The sequence below is a fragment of the Artibeus jamaicensis genome, unplaced genomic scaffold (assembly GCF_021234435.1).
Source record: "Artibeus jamaicensis isolate MK-2021 breed Jamaican fruit bat unplaced genomic scaffold, CSHL_Jam_final contig_64, whole genome shotgun sequence".
NCBI classification, from domain to species: Eukaryota; Metazoa; Chordata; class Mammalia; order Chiroptera; family Phyllostomidae; genus Artibeus; species Artibeus jamaicensis.
Window position 1 is genome coordinate 1,468,062 of NW_026521911.1, and position 27,551 is coordinate 1,495,612.

Here is a 27,551-nt window from a genome sequence, read left to right on the forward strand (position 1 = left end):
CTTCTCAGAAACCTGACACCCCAGACTCCTTTTCCCCAGTAAAAGGCAGGTGACCCAAGCCACCGCCTCCCACCTCCACTTCTGCCCATTGTCCCGAGCCCCGTCCTCTCTGAAGAGACCAGCTCTGGCACGGATGGGAACCCAGGGAGGGAGGGGCACTGTGCTCAGGACTCTGCCGACAGCAGATCTGTTCCCTGTGGGAACGGAAGCTGGGCGGCAGGAGGAACCAAGGGGGCCGCGTCTCCCTCGGTCAGGCAGATGGGACACTGAGGAGACCAAGCCAGATACCCCTTCCTTCCTGTCTTCCCCCCTCCTCTCCCCATGGCGCCCCCCATCCACTGCCCTCGGCCTCCCCTCCAGCAGCTCCGGAAAGGCCAGCAGCCTCAGAAAGCTTTCATCCTGTTTTAATGAGCTTGGGGGAGCCCTGGGTGCACCGAGGGCAGCTCATGCAATCTGTCTGCAGCCCAGGTCGGCTCCTTACTGAAGTCATGCTGTTTAGGGGTGCTAACCCTTCTGTCCCCAGGACAGGAAGAAGACTGTGATGTCCCCTCCATGCGGGAGAAGAGCCTGGATAGGGATAGAGCCCAGCGGCTTGGTCCCGCCCACTCATGGCGGGGCAGAGGGGGTGGTGTGCAAGGAGCCCCAGACTTCCCCCAGGCCCCATTTTTACAGCTCCAGCCCAGCCTGCTGCTCTCAACACACACACACACACACAAACGCAGGACTCCATTCATTGCTCCCTCCCCCATCTCACACCACCGGGGCTCTTACCAAGATGACCGCTGCCACAGCCCCAGCCTCCTTGTCCACCAGCGGCGTGACCAGCACTGAAGGGGAGAGGGCAATGAGGTGGTCCTGCGGGGCCAGTGGGGCTCAGAGATACTGAGCCAGGACCCGGGAGGGAGACAAAGACACAGACGGAGAGAGGCTGGGACAGAGACACAGAGGGACCCAGAGACCCAGAGAAACGAAGGGGCATCCTGAGGCAGCCACGGAAACAAACATGATGAAGACCCCCTAACGCGGCAGGAAACCCCCTCACTTGACAACCGTCTCCAAATCCTCCCAGCGACCCTGAGAGGGAGGGAGGCAGGCCAGGCGAGCGCCCCTATTTTACAGATTGGGAAACTGAAGTCCAGAGCGGGGAGGTGACTTGCCCAAGATCACACAACAAGTCAGGTCTCCTGCCTCCCAGTCTTGTGCACTTTCCACAGCGAAACAGAGGACAGAGACCTGGAGAGACTGCGACACGAGGCGGAGAGACGTGGCGGACAGAGGCACGGACAGGAAGGGGAAGACAAACAGAGACAGTGACAGAGAGAGCATGACAACAGCTACGCCCATCTAGCAACGGGCACAAACACGTCATCACGGCGGCCACCGGCCACCAAGCCCTAGTATGTGGCAGGCCCTTAACATGCGTTATCTTATCCGCTCCTCTTCGCCACACCCCCTCAAGGTAGGTTCTGCTGTCCCCGTTTTACAGGCCAGGAAACTGAGGCTCAGCGGTTAGTAGCACAACAGAGAGAGAATTAGATGGAGGGGTTGCTACAGACACAGAGCGAAAGAAAGAAGGAGACGGACAGATGAAAGCAGGAGACAGACGCGGTCTGGGGAGCGGGGGCCACAGTCCCTCCCTGCCCCTGCCCAGCTCCCAGCCCTTACCTTGGGTGTCCGGAGCCAGTGGGGCCACCAACTTGGCCAAAGGCTTCCCGGGCAGGTCCGAGGGGCCCAGTCCATTGCAGCCCAGCCGCTTCCGGGAGATCAGAGCCTCTCTGAAAAAAGGACGTGACCCTGCGTGTCAGCCCCTGGGTCAAAGAGAACAAGCCCTGGCGCAGGGACACACAGCAGGCTGGCCCCTGCACAACTGCAACCATCTGGACAAGCTGACCTGCTGCAGGGGACGTGAGGAGGACAAAGACAAGAGTCAGGGACCCTAGTCAGCCATCGCCTGGCCTCCAGTGCCTCTTGCTAGTAGACATGTGAAAGGGACCTCAAGAGCCCGCCGACATCCCTGGAGCACGGGAAGCAAGAGCATGGAGCTAGGCTGCCTGGGTTAAATCTGACCGTGGCTACTACTTGACCTTGGGCAAGCGGCCTGCCCTCTCTGAGCCTCCCAGATAACCGCCATAACTAAAGTTTATCAGACTTTCTCTTTAGGCCTTGCACAGTCCAAGCAACTTACATAGATGAACTCAGAATTCCCAACAGTCCTCTGACTCAAATATTATCATCATTGTCACTATTTTCAGGTGGAAGAACTAAGGTGCCAGAAAGTTGAGTAACCTGTCTAGGGTTGCACAGCTAATAAGTGGTAGATCCGGGATTTGAACCCAGGCAGCTGGCATCAGAAGCCATACTCCTAACCGGTATACTTGACCTTCCTGAAGACCGAAGGGGGTGTGATCCTCCAACAGGGAACTGGCATGAACGTCGAGGAGGCACAGGTGCGGTGGAGGGAAGAGGAGGTGGGTGGGGAAGGATGCGTTTCTCTCTGCCCTCACCGCACACGCCACCCCCCAGCCCATCTCAGCCTCTGGCTCCTTCTGCTTCATTAAGTGACTGGTTTTTCACCAAACGTCACGTCCTGATGATTAACTGTCCTGAGTTCCTCATTTCTCATACTGCCTCCACTTAATTGAGTTTGTAGGAATTTCCTGGCCTGGCTAAAAGAGAAGCTTGGCTGTGGGGAGGTGGGTGCTGGGACTCCCTTGTGTGTGGGGGGGGGGCAGGGATCACTTCAGGGGAGCCCAGCAAAGGTCAGATGAAAAGAAGAGAGCCGTCCGCCTGCAAGTCTCCAAACCAGGAGACCACAGCAGCTGGAGAAATCAGGGACCAAAAAGTTGGGCGTCTCAGTTAGGTCACGTAGCCTTCTGAACCGGAAGTGTTTGCTCTTGGCCCTTGGTTCAGAATCTGTTAAGAACCAGTGGTGTCTCCCAGCTTCCAGCCCTCACGCCCTGGACCATTACAGGTCCTGGTGTGCTGGGCTCCAGTTCTGGGGTGTGACCGTGCCAGTCGCCCCAGGAAGGAGAAGGAATCCAGGGTGGGGGGCGGGCAATGGCAGCTACGTTTTCTGATGACAGAATTAGTAAAGGCTGGGACTTCCTAAAGGCCAGGGGCTGGCCTTGGTGACCTTGATCCAGATCCTCTTTGTGGACTCTAACCAGCTACTCGGGCTGGGGCAACCTGGCTACTGGGCAGCCACAAGGTGGCGCTGGTCCCTGCATTGCTGATCAGTGGGCTCTGCAGCTTCATTCCACTGGCCCCGGCCCTTCACTTCCAATCCTCCCCCTGCCTGACCCCACCCCCCCCCCATGCCAGACCCAGGTCTGCCTCGACCTCCTCTCTCCCCCAAAGGGACCCTGATGAAGGAATCTACCCTCAGCTTCTCTTCTGCACAAAACTCCTTCTTCTGTGTTAATGGCCTCATGACTCTCCAGTGTCCCCTCTCATGAGCTCCAGACACCCAGAGCCCTCCTAGAGGCTTGCCCTGCATGTCCCTGAGATTGTTGAAGGCACCCAGTCCCAATCCAAACGTACCCTTGCCACCAATACCCCCAAAGTGGCCCAGCCAGCCGCCGGGTCCCTTGCGGCCTGCCCACAACTGTCCTACTGCCTCCCCCCTCCTTACCTCTCCCAGCCAATGAGCAAGCCGCCTCCCATGCCTCTCTCACGACTTTCCTCTGAGTTCCATTCCCAAGCCACTGCCCGCTCACACAGAGCCGCCTCTCCCCTGGCCCCGCGGCAGCTTCTAGCCTAGCTTCCTGCCTCCTGTCTGGTCCCTAAATCGATCCCCCATAATAGAGCCAGACCAGGTTTTTTCAACTAAATACTTATGGGAACGCTCTGCTTGAAGTCTTTCATTGCATGAAGTGTTTATCCCAGGGTCCCTCTGGGTCAGGTTTGGTACCGAGAACTGAGTGAGAAGGAGGCAAATCACACGCCTGACTCCCGGAGTCCCCATGTCACACAAGGACTGACAAGCAGACCCCGCTCCGGCGAGGCAGTGCAGCTCTGACAAAGGGAGGAAGAGTCCGCCCAGCCTACCCAGGTGCAGGACGGAAGCGGGGTCAGAGAAGGTTTCCTGGAGGAGGGTATGCCGGCGCTGCGCCCTGGAAGACCTGCAGAGGTTAACAGGGCGGACAGGAAGGAAGGTGCCGGCGGAGGGAACTGCATGTGCAGAAGTTTGGAGGAGAGGAAAGATGTGTGCAGTGGGGCGGTCCGATGGCAAGGAGCTGGTGTGGCTGGACAGCAGGGAGCAAGACCAGAGGGGAACAGGGGCCTGAGGGGCTGGGCTTGACCCTGAGGGCAGTAGGAGACCCGGGAGGCACTTCAGCAGGGGAAGGTAAAGGTCAGGTTTGATTGCTGGCTGCTGGGAAAAAACTCTCACTCCACAGGAAGAATCTGATGGACTGGAAACTCAGTAGCAGTGAGTGCTCCACGGTCTCAGTGGTCCGGACAGCAGAGGGGAGGCTGGGCGGGGCCTCCACGGATCCTAGACCCTCGGGAGTCCTACGCCCTGGCACCTCACTCCACATCCTGGCCTCGCTGGCCCAGCCGCACCCCCTGGCCCCAGACAGACTGTGCTGCCCTCAGCCTGCCCCCATTCGAGTCCTTTTCCTCGCTGTACCTTTCCCAGAGCTGCTGTCCCCGCCCCAGATGGGGGTGGGGGCTTTGTCCACGTTCTCTCCTCAACTCAGAGCCCCTATCTACCTGCCTCCTTTCCCCTCCTGACGCCCCCCTCCTCTCCTCTCTCTGGGCGGATAGTGGGGGCTGAGGGCACTCCCCCTGCCGGGGGGGCCAGCTGTCCAGGTTGAAGGCTGATGACTCAGCCCTGGGCGCCTGGGTGGTCACGATCTGCCCCACTGAAGATAAAGACAGATGGGCGCAGAGTGGAGAGAGGAACGGGTGTGGACTTTATGACAGTTCCGTCCCTTTAACAACTATTTGTTTAGTGGCAAGAGCAGCCGGAAAGGCTTTCTGCTGGTGGGGTCGGTGGCCCGGAGACAGCTGGGTGTGCAGGCCACGTTTCACTCTTCTGAGACCCTTCTTCGGCCCGACCCCCACCCTTTTCCGGTGCCCCTCCTCCCAGCCTCAACCCTGCCCTGGCCTCCCCTCTCTCTCGGAGACAAAGTTTGATTCTGGCCAGGACCGGGGTGCTCCCCCTTCTCTCCCTCTCCCAGAGTGAGAGACTCCAGAAATGGGAACAGTCTACTCCCTGTGTCCCTTGAGACAAATCAGATGAATAGACAGATTCCGCTGTGAGAAGGGACCAGCTCTAAGGAAGCAACTCCTCAAGGCTGAGCCCTGGGAACTTCTAGGTGGTAGTGGTGGTAGACCACCAGCTGGGGCTGGCGCAGGTGGTGTCTCTGTTTCGGCTGAAAGGCCCTGGATTTTGCTGCACTCAGCAGTGAGTAATCGGAGGCTTTAAGATGGCGGGAGGCACAATAAGAAGAGGGGAGTGGCCGGCTGGGGGCTGAAACAGGCTGAGAGATAGAGGTGGGGAGCCCAGAAGAGGGAGGTGAAACCTTCCGCAAAGCCCTTGGCCCAGGCAGACCTCCGGGATTCTCTCCCATTCACCCCTGAGGCCCTTTGCAGCTCTTGGAATCCAGAGCTGGTCCTGCCCTCATATGTCGGAGTCTGATCCTGCCACCTCACGGAAGTGCATCCTGAGGCCCCGGAGAGCACATGGGATTGTAATTGCAGCCACGTTGTCCTGGCTGCCAGACCCCCCAGCTCCCAGCCCAGGGTTCTGCTTGTAGACGACAGACCACGGCCTGGACACCTTTTCTGAAAACTGGATTTTCCTTAGTGCCAGGCAACTATGCAGCAGACCTCCTACAGGGCCTCCATCTGGGCCTTGGAAAAGAAGCAAAGTGTGGGCTGGTCGAGATGGAGACGGCAGGGAAGGACTTTGCAGAGGAGAGAGCTCGTCAAGCACGAGGAGGCAGGAAACCCGAAACACCCCGGGAGGATGCAGCTGGGCATCTGCGAGGCTGAGGAGTGGCAGGGGCCCTGGCAGGCGGGGCTGGGTAGCCGGTCACCTCCTCACTCACCACCTGTGGCCCATCTGCACCCTGCCTCCCCACACCCGTCCTCTGCCTCTCCCCTGGGCCCTTATCTGTCTTTGGGACCTGCCTCCACTTCACACCTGCCATGTTGACCAGCCCTCCAGGGTTTCCTGGAGCAGCAGCCCCTGAACTGGGCACCACCTGCACCTCAGGCTCCACCACAGCCTGGCAGGAGCCTGGCCTTGATCTCCAGGTGGAGCCCATGCCACCGAGGACACCCCTGGAAGTGCCCTGTACCCAACCCCACCCATTTTCTAGAAAAAGAGACTGAGGCCAGAAGAGAAGTAATTTTCTCAAGGCCACCGCTGTGTCAGTGTGTGGAGATTTGGGGCTGGAAGGCCGGCAGCAGTCCCTGAGCCCCTACTGTGTGCGGGGCACTGTGACAAGCACGGACCGTCTGGCTGCCATTCCAGTGCCCCCCCCCCCGCCACATACTCATGTCTCAGCCCCAGCGGAGGAGGCAGGCTCACCACCAGATGTGGGGGTGGAGTGCAGATTTCACCCCCAATCTTTGCTACCCTGAATGAACTTCGATCTTCATGTCCCAAGAGACGCCCCCACCCCCTCACCTCTCACCAGCCTTACCTCCTCAGCCTCCTGTCTCCCAGCAGGCACTCCCCTCCCCATGCCACAGAACTCTGGGCTGATTGCATTGAAACATTCACTCCTAATTATCTTTTTTTTTTTTGGTACCTTTTCCAAAGGCTTCACTGAGTCTGAAGTGGTTGGGGGTTAAGGGACACTGAAGGGTCTGAGCCCCCTCCAAGATGCCTGGACCTCAGACCCCCACCCCCAGCAACAGGAAGCCTGAGAGGAGTGTTTGCAGTCCCGGGAGGGGCAGAGTGGACACTGGGGTGCTCCTGCTGCCTTCTGAGCCCGCGACCCTGGGCCCCTTTCCCAGGGGGGCCTTTGTAGCCTCTCTGAAGGAACTTCCTGAACAGAGCAAGCTCATATTAAGCAAAGTTCTGGAGAATTAGGGGTGGGGAGCTGGCTCAGAGAGAAAAGGGAACATTATAGTAATTTTTTCCCCGTAAGATTCCAAAGACCTCCCAGCCCTATCCTGCCATCCTACAGACCGGACAGTGGAGGCCAGAGAGGAGCCTGGCCGGCTTGATCGCTTAGTCCCTGAGGGGAGGAGTTGGCAGGAAGTGCTGAAGGGAGACTCTCACCCACCACGCACCCTGCGGGGAAATCAAATGGGAGAAGCAGAGGAGGGAAGGCTGTGGGGTGCTGAGCAGGGAGAGGCCCAGCATCCGGGAGCCGGGGTTCTGAGCGCCAGGACCACCAGCACGGCCTGCATCGGCACCGTCAGCGTCCCCAAACAGCAGTTCTTCTCGTGGCCTCTGAGGAAGGTGAGCATCTTGCCAGCCCCTTTTCCTACCTGAAACAGCCATGGCCCTGGACTTCCCAATTTGTTGGAGAAGCTCTCCCTCAGGGAGTGGGGTGCTGCCTTCCAGTAACACCCTCCATGCCCACTCAGCCCCCAGATCCCAACCCTGGATGCGCCTGCGGTGCTTAGAAGCCCGCGAGCACATCCTCCGAGCCCTGCCCTCCTCTGGACCAGTGCTCCTGCCTGTCAACGCTTTCTCGTCTGACAAGTTCCACTTCCCCTCATTGTTCCCTGAATGGCCAGGAGCCAAGAGACCACGTCCAAGGCCTGGCTCTGCCGCACACTAGGTATGTGTTGTTGGACACACCTCGTGTTTGCCCATCCAGAAAATAAGGAGGCTGGATCCATAGGCTCAGCGGTGTCAGGGGCCCATGGGGCCCTGAGCCCATCTTCCTAAAGTCAGGGATTCTAACACTCTCTCTTCACCAGAACAGAAGCAGACATTTAGCATTTATACAGCTTTAAGTGTTTTACATGTGCTAAACTCATTGAATTCTCCCAGCAACCCTATGAGATAAGCACTATTATTATCACCACTTTATAAACAAGAAAACCGGAGGCACAGAGAGGGCGAGTATCTTGCCCTAGGTTATACAGCCAGCAAACGGGGAGCTGGGGTTCAAACCCAGGCAGGCGGGCTCCCGCACCCACAGCAGGACAGCGCCTCTGCACCTTCTCAGGTCCCCGGGTCCCAGCAGTCAGCGATTCCAAACCCTGCCATTCTGAGATTCTGTGAGAACCCTCCAGGCAGTTTTTCCAGGCTGCTGGGGCTCTGAATGATACACCGCAGCCCTGATGTTCCGAGATTCCGCTCTGAGGAGGCTGCAGCAATTTAGAACTCTTTCAGAGAAAACCTCCCAGTTGGCACGTTCCCTGTGCAGTTCACCCCCCCAACCCAACACAAAAGAAGACATTACTTCTCCCCTCTGCGCTGGGGTCAGTGGTCCAGCCAAGAAACCCCACCTGGCAGGGAAGCTTAGGTCAAGGTCAGATGGGGAAGGTCAACCCAGGTGACCTTGAAAGGTGCCCCAGGCCTGAGATCCTTGACCATGAGGGAGGGCAGTAGGAGGAAGAATGGCTCACCGGACTTTCCCCTCCTGGGGCAGCTCGTGGGGAGGGTCCTCACACACCAGCCGGGACTCTCTGTCCAGCAGGTAGGTATAGACAGTCTCCTAAAACAGAAGGCACTCGTGACACGCTGCAGACAGGGCCTCCCAGCTGCCAGTTCCAGCCTGCACGCAGTTCCGGGTGACAAGGCCATGGACCCTCTGGGAGTGGGTGCAGGCGTCTGACTGTGTTCACTCCCCAGGTAATTAATTCTAAATGCAGTCAGGGTGGGAAAATTCCCTTATGAACTCACCACTTCACCTTCTCCACTTGGAAGGGGTTGTGGGCAGGTGGTGACCCAGGGCCCTGCGGGCTTTCCTTACTTATCACCCTAAGTCCAAGGCACTGGGGACGGGGTCTGAAGGTGCAGACAACTCTCCCACGCCCACCCTGGGATGTTTCTTTGCTGTGGCTCCAGCCACAGCAAACAATAGCTGAGTGTCCACTCAGGACCCTACTGCAGGAGCGGCTCAGAATGCTCTGGTAGCTTTCCTCCTACCCCAACAACTCCACAAGAAACCACACATTGTGACTCAAGCTGGGAGGGCTTCCTGGAGGAAGTAGCCTTAATGTTGTAACTGGAAGGGAAATTAGACTCATTCAGGGAGTGGACGAGGCACAGGAGAGTGGCTCCTGGGCTGAGTAGCAGGTATGTAAGTGTGAGGGCTGAGCATTTATGGAACTGACAGTGAGGGTAGGGGCCCAGAAGATGGGCTTGGGGGCCACAGGGGCTGAGCTGGAAGGGCCTGTAAACCAAGCTGGGGGAGGATGCCAAGGGCTGCTGCCGGCTGGAGGGGGTGTGGGGTGAGCCCTGAGAGACAGGAACAGATTTATATTTTGGAATGATCACTTCCCAGAGTGAGGTCAAAGCTCTGCTCAGAGCTTGTCAAGTCTTTAACTTGTCAGTCCACCCTCTCCAAGAGCCCAGAGCAGGTCTTCGTAAAATCAGTTGCCTTCACTGACCCACACACAAAATTGCACATTCCCTTCAGGCAGGACTGGCTACTCTTAGGGCTCCACAGCCAATCCCCATTCAGCACAGCCTTGCAGAATACCTCCATGGCCACACTGTGTGTGACGAGGGAGACCAGGTGCCGGTGCTGTCCAGCAGAGCCCGTGCCCCAGTGAGGGGCATCCACAAGCTCATCTGAGCATCCTGGGGGAAGCTGTTATCTCCGTGGGAGAACGGAGGACTAGCTGATGGTATCAGGGAGGGCTTCTGGAGGAGGTGACACATGAGCTAGGTGTTGGAGGCCCAACCCTCAGGGAGTGTGGCATCCTTTTCAGCAAAACCAGTTGCTTTCATGACTGTGAGTCCATAATCCTACCAACCACTCTTGTTGCCTTTGGCTGTTCCCAGCCAGATCCCACCCGCTCCCAACCCCCAGGAGTGGCCCGGTCTTTCCTTCAGAGAACCCAAGCCAGACACAGTGTGGTGTGGGGTGGTGATGACAGGGGCCTGAGGGGAGCGAGCGGGACAGATGCAGGCAAGGCCTAGAGCCCTCTTGTCCTCCTGGGCGAGGGTCCAGGCAGGGAGTTCGGGGGTGAAGAAATCAGTGGGAAGGAGGCCACCCCCTCCTCGGCTATATCCAGCCTCTTTCTTGTCATACGGTGTGTTAGCAGCCCAGGAAGGGCCTGTGGGAAGTGTTCCTTAGAGATGAAGAGACCCCACAGCACCCAGGGACTCACAGAGAGCGACCTTCCCTGGCAGAGAGAGGGGTGGATAACCTGGAGGTGGGGTGGCAGGGAGGACAGCTCCTTACTTCACATCCGCTGCCTGTCTGCCTCCCACCCCCTCACTCTCCTCAGCCTCTGGGTTAAAATTAGCGGAGCTTATTGGAGAGAAGAAGGGAACTGTTTCAGACACATCAGCACCATCTGCATTCGGGGCTGCCTGCCACAATGGGTGCTGATGAGGGAGCCAGGTGCTAGCGCCATCCTCATGGTGGGGAGTGGAGTAGGAAGACCCCTCCCCCTCAGTCTGAGGGAAGAGCAGACCTCCCATTTCCCTACCTCTGTTTGAAGGCTGAGCCTCTCCATGCAAACCAGCCAAAGTCAGGGCTTCCCTAGCTCAAACAGGTCTCTTAAATGAGCCGAGGTAGACATTACCCACTGTTCCAGGAACCTGGTCACCTGGACAACAGCTGTCTGTCCAGCCCCCACCTTTGGGGATGTAATTAGTCCAGTGCAGGGCATCTCCGCTGATACCACCAGGCATCCTGCCTGCGAAGGCCTGGCCGGTCGCCTCCTCCTTCCTGCCCCAGGACAGCCTCCGTGGCCAAAGGGGGGCCTGGGCAGCCTGCAGACGCTGACCTGCCACCTTCCCTACCCCCTCCTTTCCAGATGTGTCTCCACCCCAGGCCAGATGTTGCCTAAGTCTCATCCTTCTCCGGGAGGATTTATTTTTGAGTGCCAACATGCCACCCACTTCCTGACAATTTCATGCTCCATAAAGCTCACTCATCAGCTCTCCTCCTGGGTTCTGAACTTCTAGGAGGTTTTGAGAGGGCAGAGCTGAGGAGAGGGAATGAGGATGCTCAGGTTCCAAGCCCATGTATCTCTGTCATGCTGTGTGACCTTGGGGGAAGCACCCGCCCTCTCTGGGCCTCAGGTGGTTTATCCATTAGCAGATTCAGACACAGCTGGCCCCAGGGGTAAGGGGTTCACCTTCTGAATTACCCTTATCTCTGGAAGCAGAGATTGCCCTTGGCTGGTATCTAGAGTAGAGTCCCCATTTAGGGATAGGGACTCAGTCTAGGCATCTTCCCCTCTAGGAAGTCTTCTGTGCCCCTTAGGCTGGATCAGAACCCCCTCTCCAGATTGATAAGTTCTCTGCTTCCCTCTGTGGCACAAATGAGACTCTGCTGCTTTGGGTCTTGAGGGCTGGTTTATCCATCTTCCTGCCTGAAGATGAATGGTGACCATTGGAGCCAGGTTGGGGGCGGCCTGGGACAGCTAACAAGGGGCAAAGTTCCCCCACCAAGACACTCTGGGCTCAGGACACCATAGTGACCAGGAGACCATGGGCCCAGGCAGCCACCCTCCACTTGCACTGGTCTTCAACCTCATCCATGGAGTCGGGATGGGTCACAGAGAAACTTAAAGGTTCCTAGGGGCCGTCTCGTCCAGCCCGCTGTCTCCAGGCAGGACACTTTCTGTCGGCACAGACCCATTCATCAAGGCTGAGCCCCATGCCAGCACCTCCCAGACCTCGCATCATGTGAGTTCTTTTCCACATCTGCCTCCAACTTCTCCTGCTGTACGTATTCCAAAGCCCGTGTGATGCCACTACATCCTAGCTGCTATCCTCGGTGAATCCCTTCTATTATCTGAGACATGATCTTATCAGGTAAGCTCCGAGGCTCCTTCTGTCTCAGACTTCCCTGGATTCCTATGTAAGTTCAGTCTTTGGGGTTTAACTTCAGCCCTTCTCCTCTAGGAAGCCCTCTGCAAACGCTCAGCCAACCCCTTCACTTCCCCACAAGAATCCTCTTGGCAGGAGCTCTTTGTCTTCCTTCCTGCTTGATCCTGTGTGAGGTACAGCAAAGAGCTGGGCAAAGGTTTAGGGGGCAGGGGAAGTGTGGAGCCAGGCACCTACCACTCTGGGAAGCACCGCTGAGAGGGCCTCCTTGACAGCCCGGTGCAAGCCCGCAACGTCGATGACAGAGCCCAGGCTCAGCAACGCGTCCTGGAAGAGAGGAAAGGGCGGTGAGGGCCTTTGCCAAGTGGGCCAGAGCAGCTGAGCACACACTCCCAGCTTGAACCAGAGTCCAAGGCTCTCAGACACTGGAATCCCAGGATATGAGGGTCTCAGAATGGAACAAGTCTTAGGCTTTGGAATGTTCAAGTTCACTCATCTTACAGATGGGAAACTGGGGCTCAGGGAAGGGCCAGGGACCTAGCAACAAACTCAGAGTGAGTCAGGAGGTCAAATCCAGGTTCAACCTCGGGTTTCTTGTCCCTTAGCCAAGGACAACTCTGGCACAGTGAGGAAAGTACAAGCTTCCACATTAAAACAAAGCAAAACAAGAAAACAAACAAACCAAAAAAACAAATTTGAATACTAGACCCACTATTTATCGGCAGTGTATGCCCTTGGCCAAGTCACTGAGCCTCTGTCTTCGATCTCTAAACTGGAGGCAGCTACGGCCGTCTCACTCTACAGGCTGACGTGAAGATGAAATGAAACTGAGCCCTGACAGGTGCCTCCCAGATCACCCACAGGGTAGGTGCTCAGCTAAACACCTGCTGAATGTGGGTCCCACTCACTTTCCCCAAGAGGGAGGCGGTCTTACCCAGTCTCATTTTTCAGTCTAGTGAGGCCCCAGGGGTGTCTAGAGTACAGTCCCCATTTCAGGATACGGGACTCAGTCTAGGCATCTCCCCCTCTAAGAAGTCTTCTGTGCCCCTTAGGCTGGGTCAGAACCCCATCTCCAGATAGATTGGGAGTAGCAAGGGTCCAAGGCAGGCCTGAACCCACAAGGTGGAAGAAACACAGTTGGGCCAGGTCCTATCTAGAGGGGGGGTGGGGAGAAGTCAGCCTTGACTGCCTCGCAGCATTCCCAACCCACGAACAGGCATTGTCCTTGGAGAGCCGGAACAGAAACAAAGAAGGTCCCTGCTTCTTACTCTATTCACTTGGCCAGATCCACAGCGATCAAAGGGAAGGGTAATAGAATAGGGGGTCCAGGGCCAAGGCAGGATCATGACTCACACTGTTCACTCAGCCAAGGCCTCCCCACTAGCCCTTGGAAGCGTCTTTCTGATATCTTCCCTTCCCTTCCGGCTGGGTCTGTGTTCAAAAAGCCAAGTGATTATCTATGGAATAAAGGAGACATGGCTTGGCCCCCATTTGTGTGAAAATAACATGAGGTTGAGGGTCTTGGTGGACCACAATCTCAACAGGAGCCCATAGTGTGATGGCTGGTAATTAACCAAAATGCTGACACTGCGGGCCATACTGACAAAGATCCGTTGACCTGAATAGAGAAGATGAGTTACTCGACTCCTATGGTCTGATTAGACCGTCCCCAGTGCACTGCGTCCCAGGTAAGGACAGGATGAGACTCGGAGTAAGGAGGACACTGGAAACCAAGTCCTTCGTGGGACTGAGACAGAGGAGCCTGGGGTACCTAGCCCACAGCCCAGCAGACCCAGGGTCTCAGTCTTCAACTCTAACCTGTCAGGCTCTCCAGGGCAGGGGGGCTGGACTCTGTGACCCCGGGGACAGCCTGGAGACCCATAATATTTCACAGGAGGCTGCCCTTGGCCCAGTGAGATGCAGGACCATCTTCCAGACAAAGCCATGCCACATAGGCGGAGGCCATCAGGAGAGACGGAGGGAATGAGCCAATGGGTTAACTGCCCCCTTCTCAGAGCGGCTGCAGAGAGGAGTCCTGCCCTGGGGTCCAGGCTGCAGCTCCAGACTCCACCCTGCCATCTTCTTGGCTTCAGTTTCCTTCCTACCCTCCCACTCCTGTGTTCCCAGGAGTGGGAGCAGTGGGTGGGAGCAGTGGGCTGTCTCCACACATGCTCACTTGGTATTGCTTTCCGCAGCCCCCAGCCTCCCTCTGATCCCTCCCACTGCTCAAGGATAAAGACACATTTTGATCACAGAGATTTGTCTCTGCCCTCGAACAACAGGAAATGCTGCTTCCAAACAATGTGACTCCCACCTTGGATCCACTGTCCTCAGGCACTCCTATACAGGGCACCCTCCCTCGGCAGCACACACGGCTGACTGCACAGCCCCTGGCCTTCACACCTTCACAGAAACACGCCAGCACGCCTTCAGACACCCTCCCAAAACACACACAGAGGCTCACATGGGTGCCTATTTCCTTACGGATTCACAGGGCCAGGGCTCAGAAACACCTGCTCACACCAGCTACATGTAGGCTATTGTTGCCGGTAGAGGTCAATTTTGCAGATTAAAGAGGGGAGGAGGAGCTGATGCCTCGTATAATCCTGAAATAAAGTCTGCCAATCCGACTCCTCAGCCTGGGGCTCCCAAGGGAGGGTGCTAGAAGGTGGTGCTGGTTTGGGTCTGCTCTGGGCTGGAGACCGGTGTGTGTGTGGGGAGGGGGTGGACAAGCTAAGCGCTGAGGGGCCCTGTTATGCAGTCTGATATGAGTGTGCTGTGGAAGTTGGAAGAGAGGGGCCATGGTGATGAAGTAAGACCTATGCAGGGGGAGACATTTTTCAAAGTCACGGGCTTGGGACAGTTATGTACCCCCATCTGACAGGTGAAGAAACTGAGGCTCCATGAGAAGCAATGCCCCATCTGTGATCAGCCAGCCAGTCAGGGAAGAGCCAAGTTCAGAAGCCAAGTCTTTGGATCGCCAGACCCTGTTTGGCTCCTGCTCTACACCTGACCCCCAGTTCCCTCTCCAGGGGGTTCAGAGAGAATAGTCTGTCCTTTGTTCTGATTGGTGGGCTCCTGGACCTGCCCTTTATTTGGATTGGGGGATGCCCCAACCTATCCTTTACAGGAATTAGTGGGTGCTTGTCTGCCCTTTGTTCTGATTGGTCAGTTTTCTGTGACTCTTCAGGCTAAGGGCAGTGGTGGGAGAATGGGATAGGAAACTTGGGGAGACTTAGGGCAGCAGCAGGGAGGGGCAGTCACATCCAGCCAGAGTGGGCTGGCTGCAGACAGGCCTGTGAAGCCTGGGGCTCTCTGCCTGTCACCCTTCTGCCCAGGTCCCAGGAGTGGGGGAGCATTGGGTGCAGGAGCTATAACCGGGAAGGGTCGCTTCACCTTCACCCTCTGAGAGTTCTTCGGGGCTTGCTCAAATGCTGCAACCTCCTCCCGAAACCGATCTCAAAGCAACACCTCAAAGTAACCACCTCCAGTGCATCAACTCGAGGAGGAAATAACTCAAGTTGCAAAGCCTAGGAGATGGGGCAGAGTGGCTGCTCCAGAGAAGGGAGGAGGGGATCGGTGGGGAGCAGCTGAGCATGGGAAGTGGGGAATTTCCCTGCGGGAGGCACAGGTGGGGAACTAACTCAAGTCCAAGGGCTGGAGCCCCAGCAACCCTAAAAAGAAGAGGGAAGGGAGAGTTCACACGGAGCTAAACCTGCTCTCATGCACATCTACACGTGTCACACAAATACATATCACCATGTGCACACCACTGCCTAAACATACGCACATACCCTCACGCAAGCATGCACACAGGAGAATAAAAACGCAACCATATATAAAATAAACACACAAATTAGCATTTAGCATGCGCGCACGCACACAACCCAGGCTCAGGATGGGGTGAAGATCACATTTCCTGCCTGCGAAGCTTTTTTGAACAAACATCAGTATAAATATCAGCAAAACCAAGCAATTTCCCGGACCACAGGAGAGAACTGGTGGTGTGTGGAAACAAGCAGCGATTTCCAGTCCAGTCTCAGACTACAGAAGCTCTGTGGGGCCTTAGCAGGCTTCTTTCCTCTTCTGAGCCTCAATTTCCTTGGTAAAAATTAGTCCACCCAGCTCTGCAATGTATAGTTTCACAGTTTTTTGTTTTGATTTCACGTGGATGGATGTGGGTGGGTGGAGCCTCCCTGCTCTCCCCGCCCCCTACCTGCAGCTCTGTGGTTGGAGGCAGCGCCACTCAGCACCACAGACAGTGCCACCCCCACTCACAGTCTTGGACTCGGGAACAAAGAAAGGGAGCCGTCCTGTTCCGGAGGAGGCGTGTTCCTCTGCAGCCAGCATGGGGTCTGCATGAGCATTGCTGCACTCGTTTGGCCAGGGGAGAGGGTCTGGACTAAATTACTTCTAACTCCTTGACGCCTGAGATTATACGAAGCCAAAGACCTCGGCTTTGTGCCTTCTGGTGCCCCCAGCACAGGGACGAATGCCCTTCTTATAGGTCAGTGTCACTGTCGCAACTCGTTCTCCTGTTTCACCTCCATGGGTTTCTTCGTCTTCCCCGCCCCCGTTAACCACCTATTGCTCTCCCTGCTGCCTAGAACCACCCCTCCGTCTCTGGAAGAAAGCCTCGCAGTGGCCCACATGGTGGCCTAGAGGAAAATCAAACATCAAAGTCACATCAAACCCAGTAGTCAAGCACCTCCCAAGACTCAAGTCGTGTTACTGGGACGGGCGATACATACTGATCTTTCCAACTCTGCTCACGCTAGGCCCCTGTGTAGCCTGGGTGGGGGGCCCTCCTCTCTGGGCTTGGGTGTCCTCTTCTCTAAAGGAAGGGGGTTCGTCAAGATCCTCCAGGACCTTGGAAACCCTTTCCCTCTCTAATCCTCTTTCCTTCCCCCCGGGACTGTGCGTGTCTCTCTCTCGGGCTACGTCCATTCTTTTCACAGGCTGTCCCCCTGTCCCACCTCCCAGAGTCTCGATGCGTTTTCCCACCTCCAAATCCTCTCTCCTCTCGTGCCTTCTCCCACACACTCCTGCCCCCACCCACTCCCATCTGTTCTGCCCACTCCGTCCCCAGACCTTCAGGGAGTCACCTTGAGAACCTGGGGAGAAAAAGCCTGACCCAATTTGGGCACCCACAGAATGGGGGAGCCCCATAAAGGCAGCCCTGTTGGGAGAAATCAGGAGTGCCAAGGCAGACGCCATCTATGCTCTTTCGCTCCCTGCCTCCTGTTCTTGTGGGCAATATGCACAGTCCCCTACTTCTCAGAGAACAGAGCCTCCAAAGGCAAAGGAGCAAGTCTGTCCCTGTGCCCAGCACGTGCCTGGCTCTAGCAACCCAGACACTTCACCAGGATGACTGGCAGAACTCCCCAGAGGAGGCTTCCCGGGGGCCAGGCCGGAGCAGCCCTCCCTGGCCGGGCCTCAGACTCCAGCCTGAGCCCAAGCATGCCGAGCTTATTCTGTGACTCTCACAGCTTCTCAGCGTGTCTGGCCTGTAGACTTGGAGACTCTACAAGGAAGTGGGAGAGGCAGCCCCGCCCCTCCCGCCACCTACATTTGCCACCTGCCCAAGGAGCTTGCTAACAGACGTGGTGCCTTAAATACTCAGAGAAGACCTGCCCAGGAATACTAACATCTTACACCTCCAGATCTCCCCTCAACCAGGCTGAGCTGGACCAGTGGCAGGAGAATAGAGAGGAGTGAGGCTTGTGACCCTTGGGGACAGGATCTGAAGGAACCAGAAGGAAAGAGACACAGGGCACAGCTGGACAGGCTCAAATGGCAGTGCCCTGCTTTCCTGGCTTTGGGAAAGGGAAGGCATTTCTCAAGTGCCCACTGTGTGTGAGAAGTGTCCACTAGGGGCTCTCAGAGGTGAATGTGAATCCCCTGGGGGGCTTGTTAACATGCAGATTGCCGGGCTCCACCCCCGGAGTTTCTGGTACAGTGGGTCTGGGATAAGGCCAAGAATTTCTATTTCCAAAACACTCTTAGGTGACGCAGATGCTGCTGGCCCACTGTCTGAGATCCAGGGACAGGCACTAATCCCCCTGCAGACCCTGGGTGGGGCCTGTTTGACCGTCCCATTTTATAGGTGAGGGATCAGAGAGGAGGGACCGTGCTCAGGTGAGAATGCCCACCCTCGGGCAGCAGGTCCACGAAGCGCCTTCTCAGGGAAGGTCCCAAAGGAGGAGGCTGAATGGGGAGGCTGAGAAAAGGCACGAGGCCATTGGGTGGGACAGTGGGGCCCCGTTTGGGACCAGGACATACGGAAGGGGCCACTCAGAGCCCAGGAGGCCAACCTAATGGAAGGGCCTGCCCTCCCCCCTCCTCCTCTTCAACCTTTCTCCTCCTTTCCTTCCTCCTTTATTTCCTCTCCCTCCTTCCCTCCCTCCCCTCCATCTCCCTGCCCCCGCCCTTCGCAGACTCCGGCTTCAGTTGTTACTCCAACAGGGCCGCGTCTCCAGCCTCCGAGCCACACTGGAGACACGTGCACTGTAGAGTACACCTGAGCCCGGTCCTGGCGCCCCCCCAGCCCTGGTGAGTGACCCCCCCCTGCAGTGAGCTCATCCCTCCAGTGGTCACAACTACTTCCTCCCAAGTCCCTCACCCTTCCTAAGCCAGTCTCAGCTCTACTTTAGCTCCTGCCTCCTCCGAAACGCCCCCCTGATTGTCCTAAGGCCCCCTGGATCTCTCAAGGACTAAGTCTGGGGGCAGATGAGGGGTGAGAGGGGAAAGGAGTTGGGGAGGCAAGGAATTGTGTGAACTCTCAGATCTCTGAATGCCTGACTCACTGGGATCCCTCAGTCCCTAGCACGAGGGTGAGGTCACAAAAGAAGGGTTGGGGAACAGCCAGAGTGGGCAGAAAGAGGGAGGCAAGAGCTGGGTGTGTGGGGGGGAATGGCCTCGATGGGCAGACCCCAGATCAAGAGACCAGGACAGGTTCAGGGCTCCTCCCGCACCTTCAGCTGCCTCTCCACATGGCAGAGTCTACAGTGACCTCATCCCCGATGCCTCCTCCCAAGGCATATCATGAGCACCCCTCTCACCACTGCTATTTCCATCATCTTGGTCACCTGATGTCCTCACCGTCCTAGACTCTTGGTCAGAGGTACATGTGGGCAGAGTTAGGCAGAACAGGCAGCCACAAGGAGGCAGATGTAAGCTTGCTGTGAGTCAGTCGTACCACAAAGGAGAAGCTCAAGCGGCGGAGAGGGGTGAGCTCCCTGTCCCCAGGAGTGTGCAAGGAAGGAGGCAGGGCGGGCAGGCTTCCAGGTAGTCTGTGTCCTGAGGAAAGGTCTTGGCGAGCGTGGCTCTCCCTGACTCTGTCCCTAGCTCTGTTTCTGTCTCTCAGTCTCCCTGGCTCTGCACGTCTGTCCCCTGGCTATCTGTTCTTCCAGGATACCTGCCTCCCATGGCCTCGCAATGGTCCCACTACTGTACTTGGCTCTATCTTCAGGGCCTGACCCATCTCAGCTGTGCCCCAAATCCCGGGGTGGGGGACAGTATGAGAAAGAAACTGCCACAGACAAGAACCAGTTCAGAGGTGGAAGAACAGACAAGAGTGAAGAGGGGACCTTAGGGACAGGGGCTGGGGAGTGTCTAGTGGCCAGAGTCACAGAGCCTCTCCAGCCCAGAGGGGAAGACCCTGAAGACAAAACCAGAGCTAGAAGGAGTAGGGTCCACCCATTCCCTCCGCACTGGCTCCTGGCCCCCTCCACTCCCTGCCCCTGCAGGAATGTGTGGGCACTTTTATTGTCCCTAAAAATAGCCCTCTGTATTGGGGGTTGGAGTGAGGAATCCTCTGGGCAGGGTCATGTCAGGCATGTCCCAGCCTCTGGGCTCCCATCCACTCTGTCCCCCAGGGCAGAAGCCTCTATGAGTTGCCCCACACCCCTGCCCACAGCCAAACATAAGTCTGTAACCCCCCTCCCTTGCATAAGACTGTTCCTGGGCCCCAGGATAGGCTCTCAGGGCCCAGGCCTTGCTGGGAGCTGTTTGTAAAAATCTAAGCACCTTGACATTGGGTCTGCTTTTCCTGGTGATGCCCATGATCCAGGCTCCCCTGCTCCAGCCTCTTCCCAACTTCCTAAGCTTACTCCCCACACCCACATCTTCATCCCTCCCACCTCCAGGCCTTGGCCCCTCCACGTCCATCTCCTGCACTGCGATGTCCCCTCTTCTCCCTTCCTGTCCTTCCAGGCCCAGCTCTAGTCCTGCTCCAGCACCCTGTCCCCACCGTGCTATTCCGCTCCTCTGGTCCTGTCCTCCAGTGTTCGCCTCCCCTGCACTCTTCCCGGGCAGATCAGCCAGGGTCTGAGCCGCAGGGGCCCTGAGCAGAGGTTGGCACTGAGGCACAGCCCTTCTCCAGAGAGGGGGGCACTGGTGGAAAGACGCTGCAGGCTCTGGGGCCCTGCACCCCGCCCTGAAACCTGGACCCTATTGGCCCCTCCATCTCCCCTTCCCAGCTTTGGTTTTTTCCCTTTGCACCCTAGGCCTAAAATGCCTCTCAATTTTATGCTCCAGGGGAGAGCCCATGAGGTCTCACCTCCTCCTTCCCTCCGTTTTCTAGATGGAGGAACTGAGACACAGGGAGGGGAGGGGATGGGCCACTGGGCCCACCAGAAGCAGGCCCGGGCCTCACTGTGCCGTATCCTTAGGCAGGGTCCCCATCCGCAGAGCTCCAAGCCAGGGGCCGGCTCCTCGCACAACCTGCCACCCTACCCACTCCGCCCAGGCAAGCAGCTTGGCATCCAAAGTTATTTGCCTTTGGAGGGCCCAGGAAGCCAGAGAACAAACATCCAGAGTCTGCGGAACTTCTCCCGCCTCTCTCTCCTTATATCCTGAGGACCCAGGAGCCACCAGGCATACATTCTCGCACACACAGCCCAGGGCTGGGCGAACGTGGGGCCCGGGAGAGCTCATGGATCGCTGTGCCTGTGCATCCACAGGGCTCCTTTGGAAGCCCTGCAGGTGGCCTAAAAAGATGATGATGCCTGCCCCACCCCCGGCTCCATGTAAATTTTGTCTTGGAAATAAAAATTAACATTACTTTCGTGTGACTTCTTTTGACTGCAAAATTCTGGATGCACTCATCAAAACTGATACACTCATCACAACTGACCTTTTCTCTCACTTCATGGGAGCTCCTACTTTTTGCTGTTGACTTAAGCACATGTGGCCTGCCCATCAGTCATCCGTAAATCCTGACCCTAGGTGTCATCATGTGACCACAGCAGATGCTGTCCCTTGACTCACTAGGAGGATGTCTGCATGACAGCACACGGGTCTGTGATGCTGTAGGAGCGTGTGCGTAAGAGTTAAACGTGTGAGCGCCCCTGTGTCCACACTGGAGCCTGAGCCACCGGTGCGTGCAGTGACCGTTGCGGCCTGGGTCGGTGTCTGTGTGAGCCTGGGTGTGTGCAGGGAGTGTGCGGCTGCCTGAGGGACTGCGAGTGAGCCCCTGGCTGGCTTTGACTCCAAGGGAGTAAATGAGTGCATAGCTCAGAGTGCTGCCCTCTCTGCATGTGGGGTTCTGATTCTCCTCCTCCATGTACCCCCATCTCCTCTACCAGACCTAGGCTCACACCTTTACCCTGCCATGTGTCACCTGTGTGGCACTGGACAAGTCTTTTACCTTCCTGGTGCCTTCTCCCAGCACTGCTGAGAAGACTGAACTGGAACCGTACGAGTCCTGCCTAAGCTGGCTCCCAGCAGGGGACTAGGCCGCCTCTGTGCAAGTGAGAAAGAGGTGACCCCAGCCACTCAGGCAAATGCAGCCCTGAGGGGCAAGGGCTGGTGGTGGGAAATGGGGTGGGTGCCAGTGCCTCCCACCTCTGTGGGAGCCCCTGTGCAAGGTTTGACCTGGGAGGTTAGAAGCAGTGGCTCTGCAGGTGACCAAGAAACAGCAGCTCCCTTTCTTCCTGTCCCCACTCCAGGTGTGCAGCCTGGGACTAAAGGGTCTCTGACACTGGGACTGGGGTGGACATGTTCCAGATGAGGCTCTGAGGACACCACCCCCTTTGAACTTGCCCTGAGGTTTGTCCCCTCTACCTCTCAGCCCCCCCTCCCCAATGCCCAAGAGAAGGCTCTCCTGAAGTCATGAGGGGGACAGAAAATACCAAAGACCAGCTAGCTGGACAGAGGCTCAGTGGCCCCTGCTCCCCCAGCTCAACTTCTATGGTCAGACAGGGAGATGGTGACATAGAAAAGAGGGACCCTCCCAGGGCACAGTGAGCCTGGTCAGTTCACACTTCTCTCTCAAGGCCTCTCTCTGTAGCTGGAGTTGGGCTATTCAAGCTTCGGACTCCAAAATGGAGCCCAAAGGGATGGGGTGGGGGTTCGAGAGACAGGCACTTCCAGGCCTGTGTCCTCAGCTGTTGGTATCCATCCCCACTCTCCCCACCCGGGCCAGATCCCCTACTGGTGTGATTAACCAAATTACGAGGTTTTTTTTCTTAAGTAAATTGCATCGGTCTAATTGAATGAGGCTGCAGGGGCCTGGGCTGGAGGCTGGCAACGGGTGAAGATGGTAGAAGCCTGGGAGGGGAGGGTGTGGGAGCAAGTGGGGGTGCACTGACAACCCTATGCTGGAGACAAAGGGGTGCAAACACAGGAGAACATAATATCACGCATTCAGCACACCCTCTCTGCACACCCCTGGCGTCCCTGTCATTCCAGGTGCCTGGGCCAAAGGATGTGAGGAATGTGTTCCCCAAGAGACCAGTGAGCATTTGCTTAGCGCCAGATATTGTTCATTTAAAAGCACTATTTCATGTAATCCTCCCAACAGTCCCATTCACTACTTGAGGGAATTCAGGCTCAAAGAGAAAATGATTTGCTAAATGAGAGAGCCAGACAGGGTCGTCGGATACCACAGCCCTTGCTCTTACCTGGTACCCACAGCACCCCATGGGTGTGCACCCCACCCCCCCGCCTCCAGGAAGCCTTCCTGGGGAGTTCAGAGGAAGGAGGCCCCACTCCAGCTAGGACACCATTTCTGGCCCTGTCAGGCATTTCTCCTTGTCTACTCCATGCTGGTCAGCAGCCGAGGCTGGGGCTAATCTAGCATGGATTACACACACCCCACCACCTGTAGCACACCCACTATCCTTGTCACTCCCATACAATGTCCCATTCATCACCCCAGGACAACACACAGGGATGTGACTGCTGTCACCTTCATATGGCATGTCCCACATGTCATACACAGTCATTTCACAGTGTCCACAGGGTCATACATCACTGGTGTCACAGGGCCATACACAATGGGACTGCCACTACCACCCTCCCTGAGGGTGCCCTGCCCTCGGTGCCACACACCCTGTTCCCCACGTCCACAGTGTCATCTCACACAGCACCATCCACACAGTTCCACTCTGGCTCTGCATGGCCCCAACCCATTTCAACATCATTCACGACCTTCTGACCTTAATAAAATCCACCTTTAGTGAAATGATTTAATGTCTGAGATTTACTTTAAAATACTTCAGCAGCTCTGCCTGGTGTAGCTCAGTGGATTGAGTGCAGGCCTTTGAACCAAAGGATCTCTGGTTCAATTCCTAGTCAGGGCACATGCCTGGGTTAGGGGCCAGGTCCCCAGTAGGGGGCGCATGAGAAGCAACCACACATTGATGTTTCTCTCCTTCTCTTCCTCCCTTCCCCTCTCTCTAAAAATAAATAAATAAAATCTTTAAAAAATAAAACAAAATACTTCAGCAAAGCAACCTACAAAATGAAAGAAAATGTTTGAAAATCATATATGTAATAAGGGGTTAATATTCAAAATATATTTTTTCAAGTCCCACAACTCAACTATAAAACAAACAAACTGATTTAAAAATGAGCAAAAGACTTGAACAGACATTTCTTCAAAGAAGATATTCAAATGGAGAAAATAAGCAAGTGAAAAAGATGCTTAACATCACTAATCATTAGAGAAATGCAAATCAAAACCAAAACGCGATACTGCCTCACACCCATTAGGATGACTACTACCAAAAATAAAACACAGATTTCCGGCCAATAAGGAAGTGTAGGTAGATACACTTTGCCTCCCTATACAACCAAAGAAGGACAACAACAAATTTAAAAACAAACAAATAACGAGAACTGTCAGAAAAATCTAACTTTATGGAAGTCTGACAACCAAAAAGTTAAAGAAAAAACATTCATTCAGACTGATAGGAGGGGCAGAGATGGACAGCCAGGGCAGAGAGGATTCAAGACAAGGTGATGGCTGGAGGATCAGATGGTCCCACATTTATGTGCAGATAAACCAGGAGGAACAACTGGGGAGCAAGATAGACTGTGCAACCCAGGATTCCAGCAGGGAAAAAGAAAGCTTCAAAACCTCTGGCTGAAAAATCCTGCGGGGGTTCCAGTGGTGAGAGAAACTCCCAGCCTCAGAGGAGAGTTTGTTGGAGAGACCCACAGGGTCCTAGAATGTACACAAACCCACCAACCCAGGAATCAGCACCGGAAGGGCCCAATTTGCTTGCGGGTTGTGGGGGAAGTGACTGAAAGCCAGCTGAGAGCTGAGCAAGCAGCTCTTCCCTCTCTGACCCCTCCACTACATACAGCACCACAGTGCGGCAATGTGGGTTGTCCTACCCTAGTGAAAATATAAGGCTCCACCCCTTACCATGTAACAGGTGCACCGAGACAAAGGTCTATGGTCCAAATGAAAGAACAGATCAAAACTCCCAAAATAGAACTAAGTGATGAAAAAAGCCAACCTATCAGATGAAGAATTCAAAACACTGGTAATCAGGATGCTCACAGAAATGGCTGAATACAGTCGCAAAAAAAAGAGGGAAAAGTGAAGGCTATGCAAAGTAAAATAAAGAAAAGTATATAGGGAACCAACAGTGAAGGGAAAGAAACCAAGGCTCAAATCAATGCTTTGGAACAAAAGAAAGAAAGAAACATTCAACTGGAACAGAATGAAGAAATAAGAATTCAAAAAATGAGGACAGGCTTAGGAACCTCTGGGATAACTTTAAATATACCAACATCTGAATCATAGGAGTGCCAGAAGGAGAAAAGGAAGAACAACAAATTGAACACTTATTTGAAAAAATAATGAAGGAGAATTTCCCCAATCTGGCAAAGGAAATAGACCTCCAGGAAGTCCAGAAAGCTCAGACCCAAGGAAGCACATACCAAGGCACACCATAATTACATTAGCCAACATTAAAGATAAGCAGAGAATCTTGAAAGCAGCAGGAGAAAAGGAGAGAGTTACCTACAAAAGAGTTCCCATAAGACTATCAGCTGATTTCTCAAAAGAAACCTTACAGGCAAGAATGGGCTAGAAAGAAATATTCCAAGTCATGAAAGGCAAGGACCTACATCCAAGATCACTCTATCCAGCAAAGCTATCATTTAGAATGGTAGGGCAGATTAAGTGCTTCCCAGGTAAGGTCAAGTTAAAGCAGTTCATCATCACCAAGCCCTTAATATATGAAATGTTAAAGGAACTTATCTCAGAAGAAAAAGATAAAAAATATGAATGGTAAAATGACAACAAACTCACAACTACCAACAACTGAACCTGAGAGAAAAAAAATGAGCTAAGCAAACAACTAGAACAGTAGAACAGGAAGAGAATCACAGAAATGGAGATCACATGGAGGGTTATCAGGGAGGAGGAGGAGGAGGATGAAGAGGAGAATGGGGGAAAAGGTACAGGTAATAAGAAGCATAAATGGTCAGTACAAAATAGACAGGGGGAGGTTAAGAATAGTACAGGAAATGTAGAAGCCAGAGAACTTATATGTACAACCCTAGACATGAACTAAGGTGGGGGAATGCTGGAGGGAGGATGGATGCTGGGCAGAGGGGAATAAAAGAGAGGGGAAAAAATGGGATAACTGTAACAGAATAATCAATCGAACATACTTTAAAAAATAAAATAAAAAAACAAAAAAGAAACAGAAAATAGCAAGTGCTGTTGAGGATGTGGGGAAATTGGAGCCCTTTTCGTACACCATTGATGGGAATATGAAATGGTAAAGCTGCTATGGGAAACAATATGATGTTCCTCAAAAAATTTAAATAAAATTTCCATATGATACAGCAATTCCACGTCTGGGTGTGCAGCCTAAAGAATTAAAAGCATAATGTTGAAGAGATTTGAGGGGACATTTGTACAGCCATGTCCACAGCAGCACCGTACACAACAGCTGACAGGCGGGGGCACACCAAGTGCTCATCAGTGGATGAATGGATGAACATGTGGTATATACATACAATAAAGTATCATTCAGCCTCAAAAAGGAAGGAAATTCTGGCACAAATGACAACCTGGACGAACCTAGAGGACACGATGGAAAGTGAAGTAAGCCAGTCACAACAGGACAAACACTGTCTGATTCCACTTACGCAAGGAGCCTGGAGCAGTCACATCCATAGAGACGGAAAATGGAGTGGGGGCTGCCAGGGCCTGGGGACGGGGGCTCTAGAATGGGCGTGAGTTTCGTTTTGCAAAGTGAAAACGTTCTGGCGACGCTGCACACCAGTGTGAACTGACTGAACACTACTGACCCATGCGCTCAAAAATGGTGAAGATGGTCAATTTTATGTTATGTGTATTTTACCACAATTAAAAAGTGTTTTTCAAGTTAATTGAAACAAGTCTCTATTAACTTTTAATATCAGAAAATACAACTCTTACGGAGAAAGAGAAGTAGAGAAACATCAATGTACGAGGGAAACATTGACTGGTTGCCTCTTGCACACACCTGACTGGGGACCGAACCCACAGCCCAGGCATGTGCCCTGACCAGGAATCAAACTGGTGACCTTTCAGTTTGCAGGACAATGTCCAACCAACTGAGCTACATCTGTCAGGGCTTAAAAATTTTAAATGAAATACTTTAGGAAAGAAAAATGAGAAAAAAGGAGGAAAGAGGGATCAGTGAACCAAATGTATCCATATCTTGGTAACTTAGATCTGGGTGATGGATATATGGCAAGTTTATTATATTCTCCTTTCTATTACTGTTTTTAAATACTCCGTAATAAAGAACTGTACTCTCCTTTGCCCTCACACCCCTTTCCAGGGCCCATGCCCCTTCTCTGCACCCCATCACAGACAGCACTTCAAAGGCCTGATACGCTGTCTTCGCCTCCCTCTCATCATCTGCCCAGGCCAGCAGGCTACCGGCCCCACCTTTCTTTTAATCCTCACCCAAGGATAGGTTTATTGATTCTAGAGAGAGAGGAAGGGAGAGACATTGATGTGAGAGACAGACATGACAAGTTGCCCCTGCACGTGCCCCAACAGGGGACTGAACCCACAACTCTTTGGTGCACAGGATGATGCTTCAACCAACCAGGTCACCCGGCCAGGACTCCAACACGGTTCTTGTCCGACAGACCGGTGCACGGGGCCCAGGCTGCCCCATCACCCCTACCTCACTGCACAGCAGCACCCCCTGCCTTGAACCTCTCCCCTACCACACTCCTGGGCTCCTTCACCTCCCTGGCGGCTCCTCCTCTGTGTCTTTGCTGGTCCTTCACACACCCCCTCCCCCTCCTAGATGATGGAGTGGGCAGAACTCGGGGATTGGGCTCAGACCTTACCTCTCCAGCCAGATCCACTGCT

The 27,551-nt window shown here is 54.8% G+C and overlaps 1 protein-coding gene across 2 annotated transcripts in view; it reads right to left on the reverse strand.

Moving 5' to 3' along the window:
* The window catches only part of PDE2A (phosphodiesterase 2A), a 63,974-nt gene that overhangs the window by 18,854 nt on the left and 17,569 nt on the right, over positions 1–27,551 (reverse strand). For both annotated transcript variants that reach the window (XM_037135689.2, XM_037135690.2), the window contains 4 exons: positions 12,167–12,256; positions 8,545–8,633; positions 1,666–1,775; positions 772–827 (listed from right to left, as the gene is read on the reverse strand). In XM_037135689.2, coding sequence (XP_036991584.2) covers positions 772–827; positions 1,666–1,775; positions 8,545–8,633; positions 12,167–12,256 — 345 coding nt within the window. The remainder of the gene's footprint in view (positions 1–771; positions 828–1,665; positions 1,776–8,544; positions 8,634–12,166; positions 12,257–27,551) is intronic.